The 10,159-nt window shown below is 36.8% G+C and overlaps 1 protein-coding gene across 3 annotated transcripts in view; it reads right to left on the bottom strand.

Moving 5' to 3' along the window:
- Positions 1-1,684: 1,684 nt before the first annotated feature.
- Positions 1,685-10,159, bottom strand: part of rnls (renalase, FAD-dependent amine oxidase) — a 52,656-nt gene continuing 44,181 nt past the window's right edge. For all 3 annotated transcript variants that reach the window (XM_079850949.1, XM_079850950.1, XM_079850951.1), the window contains exons 6-7: positions 9,126-9,301; positions 1,685-2,371 (exon numbers count right to left, since the gene is read on the bottom strand). In XM_079850949.1, the coding sequence (XP_079707075.1) occupies positions 2,219-2,371; positions 9,126-9,301 (329 nt within the window). In that variant the 3' untranslated portion in view covers positions 1,685-2,218. The remainder of the gene's footprint in view (positions 2,372-9,125; positions 9,302-10,159) is intronic.

Here is a 10,159-nt window from a genome sequence, read left to right as displayed (position 1 = left end):
GGTTTTAGGATATTGAAACATTTAAAACAAAGTTTATTATAAATATATTATATTCTGCATTATTTCTAAGTCAATAATCATTTAAGTACATTAGTGATATCCATTCCATTGAAGCTTAAGGTACTCTTTAGATCATTCTAAAATCATGCTGTTGAACTTGATCATCAGGTTTGTTAGGTTCATGCAGCTCGACTGCTGCTGTCATTAAAGCAAAAGCAAAGTTAAAAACTATCAATTATCAGCTGCCTCAGAAAACAGGAAAACAAAACAATGATAAGTCATTGGATGCAAGATAAATGCAAAATGTACACGAGTCTAACCCATCCATCTTGAGATGGTTTGTTGACTCTGTATTGATGATAGTGTGGTGTATCTCAGGAGGGAAGTAATATAATCCTGGTAAGGGCACAGAGGCTAATATTAGTAGTGAGAACAGGAGTTTGGAGTGGGGGAGTAACTGATAAAGAAAGAGAGAAAGGGAGAGATCAAGAAAGAGAATGAGGTAGGCCCAGCTGTGCAATGGGCCCCGGGCCCACCCGGCCATAATTATGGCTGGATTATGACTGACTCTCTCTCCAGACTGGCTGCCAAACATTTTGTCCCAGATTATGGCCCAGATGCAGCAGCACTAAGCTGCACAAGTCGGTCAATGGCTGCTCTCGCTCCTCTAAGCAGAATTACTGTACACAGATCAGTAGGGGGTGGCAGCCGAGCTGGGCCAACTTTCACCCCCACTCCTGCACTCAACAACCAAATGCAAGATGGGTCTGATTTGCACAAATTATCTCTGAGCTGTTTTTAAAACATCAAAATTGTAGGTAAAAATTTTCATGAATGTATGGAAACCCATTTACGCCTAAAATAATAATAATAAAAATATTATACACATATTATTTTACAATTGCAATTATTGTGACTTTATACTTCCTCATTCTGACTTTATTTCTCACAGTGGTAGCTTATGTTACAAAATGACTTTATGGGCCCTATCATAAAACCCGCGCAAAGTGTTTTTTGCTAGTTTCAGCCCGACGCAGTTATCATTTTCACGTCCTGTGCCACATTGTTTAAATAGCAAATGCATTTGCGCCCATTTGTGTGCACATGGTCATGCTGGTCTGAAAACGTGGTGTGTTCAGGCACATTGTTGGTGCATTGCTATTTTGAGGCAACTGAAATAGACTGCGCCACTGACCAACAAAAACCTGGTCTAAAGTCAATGGCGCAATATTTTTTTGCTATTTAAAGAGCACGTTAGTAATACACGCCTATAGGCGGGACCACAACGTGCGTACACTTTGTTCCGTAGATTAACCTCGCGCATGAGCTGATCCATTTCCTCTCTGGAGAAGCATTCAGTTTCTCTGCTTGCAAATTTCGTCATGTAAAAAGTGAATCCGCCATGGCGTGAGCGCAACTGGCTTTTAAAGGGAATGGGAGATGAAACTCTGATTGGTTTATTGCACGTTACGCCCAAAACACACCCATTACTCATTAAGAGTAGGAACAACCCTTTTATACCATGCGCTGGCGCGCCGACCATTTTTCCCGTCGTTAAACTAGCAAAAGTGATTTCGGAAACACCCTAAGTGCACTTGCGCCGTGCGCTTTAGACCATGAGCTTAGATCGTTAAAATAGGGCCCTACATCTCATATTTAACTACTACTCACAATTGGCGTATTTCGTTACAATTATTACTTTATTTCTCACAATTATTTTAAACAATCTTACATTAACTTTTTTTACTCTGAGTTTTACATATATTATAATTACCATAAAACATTTTAAATGGAGTATAGTTGGTCATATAGCAGAACGTCAACTACACATACAGCGACACATTCAAGCATGTTTTAATAATTTTATTAATCTGAAACTAATCACAGGGGAAGGTTGAGAATACCTGAATGCATACATAATGTTTGCTACACATCAGAAAACCATAGTCCAATATACTGTGTTAAAGCCAGTGTGAGGCACCAGCCTCCGTCACAACTGAACCTGCGCAGTGCTCTGTTGTCCTCTAATCCTCAGCATCCGGCACAGACGGTATAATTGGTTTTTGTAACAAAATGCATGTCTGCAGACACAGGCCAGACAGATCTACTGTTCTTTGTGCAGTACATCCATCTTCCTGCGGGGAGGGGCTTAAATCTAAATCAATGTGCCATCCTCCATAACAAAAAACAAAAATAAAGGTACTTTCCCACACCCCTTTTAGAGAGAAGACTTCAGAACATCAAAGACTTTCAGGGCGGACTCGATGCAGCCGTCGAAATTGGAGTGTGTGAAGCCATCCCCCCCACACACCAGCAGAGGCTGGGAGAGCAGTGTCATCTGCCCAGGGCAATCAGCCACCGATCTGGTCACCTAATTAGAGAACAACAAAATTGAGTGATTGGATGTCCAATAACTGATGCAACCTAATTTTTACTCTGATATTGAGCAGGAAAAAAAAGGCCCGGAGTAGTTCCGTCTTTGTGTGTGTGTGTATGCAAATTAATGCACACTGAAAGTGTAACATTTGTGGGTGATGCATAGTATAACACTGGATATGTTCATTGGACTGTTTATTTCATATCATTGATACTCAAGAAGGCCAAACACAGGAACCAAGCAGCTTTATGTATATACAGGTACATACAGTACAGCCATTCAAAAGTTTGGGATTGGTACGACTGTATTATTACAATTTAAAATAACTGTTTTCTATTTGAATATATTTTTAAAATGTAATTTATTCCTGTGATGCAAAGCTGAATTTTCAGCATTATTACTCCAGGATTCTGAAGGATCATGTGACACTGAAGACTGGAGTAATGATACTGAAAATTCAGCTTTGCATCACAGGAATAAATTACATTTTATAATATATTCACATAGAAAACAGTTATTTTAAATTTTCTAAATATTTAACAATATTACTGTTTTATTTTTGTATTTTTAATCAAATAAATGCAGCCTTGGTGAGCATAAGAGACTTCTTTTAAAAACATTAAAAATCTTACCGATCCCAAACTTTTGAACGGCAGTGTATATATATGTAAACACATTCCTTAAGACTTCAGATCATTTCTCATCACTTTATTTTCTTTGTCTCTCATATTTTAAATAAATACTAAACTAAGCATCTTACCGACTTGAAACCGATGATTATTGAAAGTATGTATAGTCATTTCTTGAGACCTCAATTCAATCAGCACAGTGTTTACAGGAAGGCTTCTCTCTTATCTCTTTCCTCATTTACAACAGAAATATTACTATATGTCTGGCTGGTGACTATGAGGGTGGAGTCAATTGTAATGTTTTGAATAACCTCAACAGAACAGAGATATCAACGGCTGGATTACAAGCACTGAGCTGGTCTGAGTGCATGACAGTACTAAAATACAGTGCACTTCTGAATGCTGCCTAACAGACCTGTTTGACAACTGAATGTGGCACATGGAAAATGTTAAACTAATTAAAATAGTTTAGTTGGACAAATAAAGTCTTCATTTTTATTCAATATCAGGAAAACCACATTGTGGTTTATGGTGTCCAGACTTCAAATACAGTGGAAAGTATTGTGAAGATACTTTTTTGCCTAAAGTATCTATAAGACACAATAAGAGAGGAGGGTGGACAGACTGTCCATCCATATTTAATGCAGACAGTAAAGGCATTAAAAGAAGGTTCCGCCAGAGGTGCCCCCTCAGGTTTTTTATTAGCCAAATTATAATTTTACCTTTGATAATTACTTTCCACAAATATTAGGAGGTACTGTACAAAATTATAATTCCCAAATTTCCAAAATCATAACCTTTTGGTGATTTTCGTCAATTCGAAGTCCAAATATATGTTATTTAGATTTAGGTAGAACCAAGGAATTTTTGTATGTGGGTGGTAGGGTGAATCGACCAAAATTTGACAAAATATTAATTTGTCAACATAACACAACTTTTACAAACTAATTAGATATGCATTAATTATCCATTTAAATGTCAGCTATTTATGAAAACGACTTTTGCCGATTAGCCAAACTCAACGTGCATTAAGGAATCTGTTTGAACAATTCCTTTGCATATCTGAACTCCTATGCATATTACAAAAGTATTTATATAATGTATATTATATGTGTGTGTGTGTGTGTTTGTGTGTGTGTGTGTGTGTGCGTGTTTGTGTGTGTGTGTGTGTGCATACATTTTTCTCTTTATTTCTAATGAAGTACTGAGTAGTTAGTGAGGTACAGAAATTCTAAACTGATCAAGAAAAAAAACTGTACTGGTATAGGATTGGTATTGGTAAAGGCAGATACACGGCATAATATTGCGGTATTGGTTTTGGACATGAAAAAGTGGTATCAAGCCAACCCTACTGGTTGTACTGCAGATTTGTTTCCTCATAATGAACATTCTCACAAGAGATGAGGGAGGGAAAGGGCTGTTAATATATTTGGTTAAATATAGAGCTTTTAATAGCAGTGGAGGCGCCTTCATTGGGTCAACCAGAGTCAAGAATAGACTTAATGGTAAAATGAGCAGAATTTGGAGGATACTCGCTGTCTCTGTGGGTTGTGGGTTCTAAAGAGCAAATGGTATGTGTGACCCAGGTTATAACTAGAAAAACTAAGTTTTTCAAAGCCCTATTTTAAAGCAAAAAAGTTTTAAAAAGCTTTAAAAAGTTTTTGAAAGTTAAGCCTTTGAAATTTAGTTTTAGAAAGTAAGATGTTTTTAAAAAGCGACAGATGTTTTGTGGCTGCTCTGTATGCTGGGTGTGCTGTAGCTGTGTAGTTTTTATATATTAATATTTACAGAGGACAGACATGTTGCACTGCAAACTAAATATCTGGGTTGAACTTCTTTATAAACTGCCTCTATGGTTCATTAAAATGATGTATGTATTCTACAGTCAGCAGTAAATGATACAGGTCCTCACTGTAAATCTGATCCACATTTACAGATAACTCTAAAAGAGCCACAGCTAGAATGGCGTCTCTGCACAATGTTTAAACGTAGAAATGCAGCATGTAAATGACTACTGAGAGTAAACACATTCCCTGCACGGCCCATTACAAAGGCTTCAGCCGGCCCCAAACCTCTGCCAGATAAACATCAAGGTGCAACGCACTAGAGCCAAGGAAATAGTGTCCATTTCCTGGGGCTTTCACTAGGCATCTTACAGACCGAGCGCTATCATCATTCTGTCCAAACTCCCCCTCCCCTCTTGTATCTTTAAATGGTAATCTGTGTGTAAATCAATTGATAAACGTTTGGCCTGAAACATGGCCAAGAACAAATTGTTTGGTTTATTTCAGAGGTACGCTGATGTAAGTAGGGCTGAACTCCTTAACCTCCTTAAATCTGCTTCACCCCAACGTTCCTCTGGTGTACATTCAGACATTAAAGTTCCAGCATGTCAGAACTTTGGTGCATCAAACTGCAGGGCCCGTTGCAACAATCTCCTTAAGCGATAGTTTACCCCCCCAAAAAAATCGAAATTATGTTATACAGGTTTGGAACACCATGAAGGACAGTAAATGGTGACAGAGTTTTAATTTTTGAGTGAACTATACCTTAAGAAAACCATTCTTAGAGAACATTATTAGAGATAATTACAATTATTTTCTCAAGTTAAAGGAATAGTTCACACATTTTGAAGAATGTCAGTAACCAGACAGTTGATGTACCCCATTGACTTCCATAGTAGGAAAAAAAAACATACTATGGAAGTCAATGGGGTACATCAACTGTTTGGTTATATCTTATGTAGGTTCGCCACTTGATGAGATGATGTTTATTATAGACAGGTCAGGGCAAGAAGCATGATTAATTGCATACATTATTGTATAATTAAAAATAATTACACCAAATCAACACATTCAATTGACAGCCCTAAATCCTACAAATTTATTTGTATTATTTTTAATGAAATTAATGATATTCCTAGACCCCACCATGTCTTTTAATTATGAATTGAAGTTATGCATTATTAAGCATGAGTGATAACAAAAGGAATGCACATGTTCTACACTCAAACAGTGTAGTGCCTGTTGCAAAAAGCATCTACATTTACAGTAGATTGAAAGTCATGACTCATGAAGAGTCTTTCCAGCCATTAGAGTCCGGAGGAGTCAATGACTTTGACATGTGGTGAGTGCGAATGTGTGCTGCTGGTTTATGCTCAGCAAACTGTGATGTGGCAAATGACAGTAAGACCGACTCCTGCTCCATGCCTTCTGTGTGTTTGACCGGGAACTGGCACGTGCACAGGTGTGTGTGTGTGTGTGTGTGTGTGTGTGTGTGAGAGAGAGTAAGCGTTGTGTTCCCGCCTGTGCAGTCTAAACGGGCCTTGGCCCACTCTCTGGCACTCAGCGAGCTCAGCGCTCCCACACAGATGTTCTATGTCCTCTGACCTCAAACTGAGGCCCAACGCTGCATGTCACAGAGGAGCTGAGAGTGTGGGGGCTTCGAAAGAAAATGTCTGTGCGTGTGTGTGTGTGTGAGAGAATGCAACTGTGCGAGAAAGGGCGCAGTCCCACACAGTGTGTGAATGCATAAAGTACTACTGTAAGATTGTGTGTGTGTGAGCCAAGTGAGTGGGGGGAGAGTATGGATTTCTATGTGTGTGAATCTACTAAGACTCTTCTGAAAAAATTACACTTCTTTTTCCTTAAACTGTATTTTGTCTGTTTTACAGTAAATAAATAAATAAATATATATATTTATTCATCATCTACTTCTAATTTTTTAGAGAAGAATAACTGCCAGAAATTGCAAGATAATAAAACAAAATGTGTCATAAATTAGGTTTATTATCGAACAAAATTTAGTAAGGTTTATGCTTAAAGAACTTTTTGTCAAAGTTTTAATATCTGAAAATAAGTCTTAATATCTTATGCATTTTTGCTTCTCAAGTAAATCTTGTTTTAAGGACATTTAGATATTTTTTTACTGAAAAACAGCAACTATACAGTAGTTGTTGTTTTTTTTGCAGTGAAGAAAATTCTCTCCATTCAATAGTGAGGTTTGAAGAAGCCATTAGCCTGGCTTTATTAAAAATGTATGTCTTTTGCTGTATAGCAGGGAGGCTTTTATTAGTAGCACTTGCCTGAATAAGCCAAAACATCTCCGTTTCGCTCTTGCTACATATATGATTACACAGATTAGAGTGGAGCCTTACTAAGGAAAAACTATTTTTCTCCACAAAATTCAAAATGTAGGGATAAAATAACTAAAATAAATTAGATAAAATAAAAATGAAATCTAAAAATAATGAACTATATATGAATTATAAAGGACTGGCCCATGATGAGATGGAACAGGGGATGATAAAAAATGACTATATATATATATATTAGTGGTGGGCCGTTAACGGCGTTAACGCGCTGCGTTAACGCGAGACTCTTATCGCGCGATAAAAAAAATATCGCCGTTAATCTATTCTCCAAGTTGGGTTGGGAGCGTTGGGAGCTGGCTCAAGCTACACAAGCTATGATGACGCAATCTACCCGCGGCCGCGAGGAACACCCGGCTGCAACGCATCATATTCGTCGTCATCTTAAGTAAACACGGCTGAAAGTGAAAGCTGGTGTAAAAGATCCGTGCAACATCCATTATTTGGACTTGGTTTGTATTTAAGCCGTCCGACGTAGACTGTGTGGTGTAACAGTTCGGTAAGTTAACACACGACTAATCCGTTCTACCACCTCAAATTCAAAACGAAACATATCACTGAATACCAGCGCGCGCGTATTATTCCCAATATATCTTAGTGAGTGGTGTAGCACATAATCTCTTTTTATTAAAAGCGCCCGATTTTAAGAATCGTTGTTGTGTTTCTTTTTAACTGAAAAGACATCAGTTAGACAATATTCTAATTTTAAATTTGGGGTTTCATAAGCTCCAAGCCATAATAAACATTAGACCTACTTAAGTCTCTGCAGCTAGTGTACTTAAATTTGATTTATCTGCAAAATTATGTTGTATACTTACAGTTTTGCACAATATATGTTCTCAAAACTACATACACCCTTTCAAAAAACAAAAAAAACAAAAAAAACAGCAGTTGTTTAGCAGGGTCTGTGTAACCTGTTCTGAAATGGTTTTATTATAATATCGTTATCGCAAGAGGCTGCAATGTATATCACAATATGGATTTTAGGCCATATCGCCCATCCCTAATTGATAGCCTATAGTAGTTGATAATAACATAGGCCTACCTAATGTTGCCTACGGACGGTAACAGTACAGTAGTAACCTTTTACAGTCTATGAGTAGAACAGCTTTCTCAAGCAGTTTGTGATGCATTTTGGAAACAGGAGATGAGCACCTGGTCTAATGCGCCACCTGGCTTGAGAAACCCGTTCTCAAAGACTTACTTTTATAGTCATTATTTGGATAGCACACATACTCTGAATGCCTTCGGCAGAATTCAAATGAGCCATTTTAATCTAGATTAATCTAGATTAATTTCTAAATTAATCTAGATTAAAAAAATTAATCTATGCCCACCTCTAATATATATATATATATATATATATATATATATATATATATATAGTTATGGTACTGCCTTCAGTGGCTCAGTTTAAGATTAACTATCTATCTAACTATCTAACATCAAAGTTTACAATTCTGTTTCAGACCAAATAGTTGTCAAGTATGGAAAACATTCTAACAATCAATAACAAAACACATTATTAATTGCACTACTATAGCACTACCAAAAGTTTTTGAAAGAACAGTTGTGAAATATTACAATTTAAAACAACTGTTTTTATTATATATTAGATTTCTTCTAGAATGACCATTTTTATCAAGCTTGTATATTTAAGTTCAGTAAATTCACTTAAATGGCAATGAAAATTACCTATTAATTGTCATTTAAGTGAAATTACTGAACTCAACAACAGCATTTATTTGAAATAGAAATAGTTTGTATCATTAAAAATATCTTTACTGTCACTTTTGACCAATTTGCTGAATAAAAGTAACTATTTCTTAAAAAAATAAAAAAATAATAATATATATATATATATATATATATATATATATATTTATTTATTTATTTTTTTTTTTTTTCTGAATGGTAGTGTTTTGAGTTTCTCAGTCAAATTTTCACACACAGATTACTGTCGTCTCACCTGTGAGTACCTCCATTTCTGACACTTGATGCTGTCAGGTTCAGGAAGCTCTGGCATCACCTTTTCCAGCTCTTCCAGGATGATGGGCTGTACCACATTATTTTCCTCCTCCAGGTGCTGGATGCCAAAGGGCACACTGGTGTGGACCACCACAGAAGGTCCGCAGTCCTTCGATGCTGCCAATGATACACAGATAATCATCAGGCTCACATGTGCCTGCTTAAGTCATGAAGTACCTAATTCACAGATCCTACATTGTGTGCTACAGTGAGAGGAGGACTGCGAAAAGTTAAGTAAGGAAATTTCAAATAGAGAAAGAAATGATGCTGAGATAAACAACAAAGACAGCAGCAGAAAAGCAACGACACAGGCTGGAAATGCCACAAACAGTTTATTCTTTATTAAAAAATGTATATATATTTTTTAATTTATTTTGCATGTCATAGAAAACATCAACTGGAGGATGTCTTTGACATAATGTTATGCAAGTTTTAAAGGGACACTGCACCAAAAACAGAACATTCGGTCATCATTTACTCACCCTTATGTCATTCCAATCATCTATGTCTTTCATTCTCCTGTGTAACACTGTGTCCTAACCAGACGTGATGCAATAAGATTCCAGCGACAAATAATTTGTCTGTCCACACAAGAAGCGACGCGACTGCGATATGCATCAAAATCAATCAAATCTCACAGCCAATCAGAACAGCATGTGGGCGGAGTCTCGTGGCAAGTGCACAGCACCAGAGAGTAATCTTGACGGCTCTCTCAAGAAAATGGATAAGTAGGCTACATAATCAAATTCACAAATATTACACCATTTAAACATTATTAAAAATACATAGGCTACTGAGTTACAAAAACAATCTTTGTCAAAGTATACACTTGTTTGTTCACAGTTTGAACGTTCTTGTTTCCATTTGTTTAATTTCAAGATCTGAGGTGAATTATCCATTGTTGCTTTTACAGTTACAAAGCTGGGAGCACTAAATGATATTCAAAGTCACATTGCATGCTTTCAACATTAAATA

Source organism: Squalius cephalus, assembly GCF_949319135.1.
Source record: "Squalius cephalus genome assembly, chromosome: 19".
NCBI classification, from domain to species: domain Eukaryota; kingdom Metazoa; phylum Chordata; class Actinopteri; order Cypriniformes; family Leuciscidae; genus Squalius; species Squalius cephalus.
This window is presented reverse-complemented; position numbering and strand designations above follow the sequence as displayed.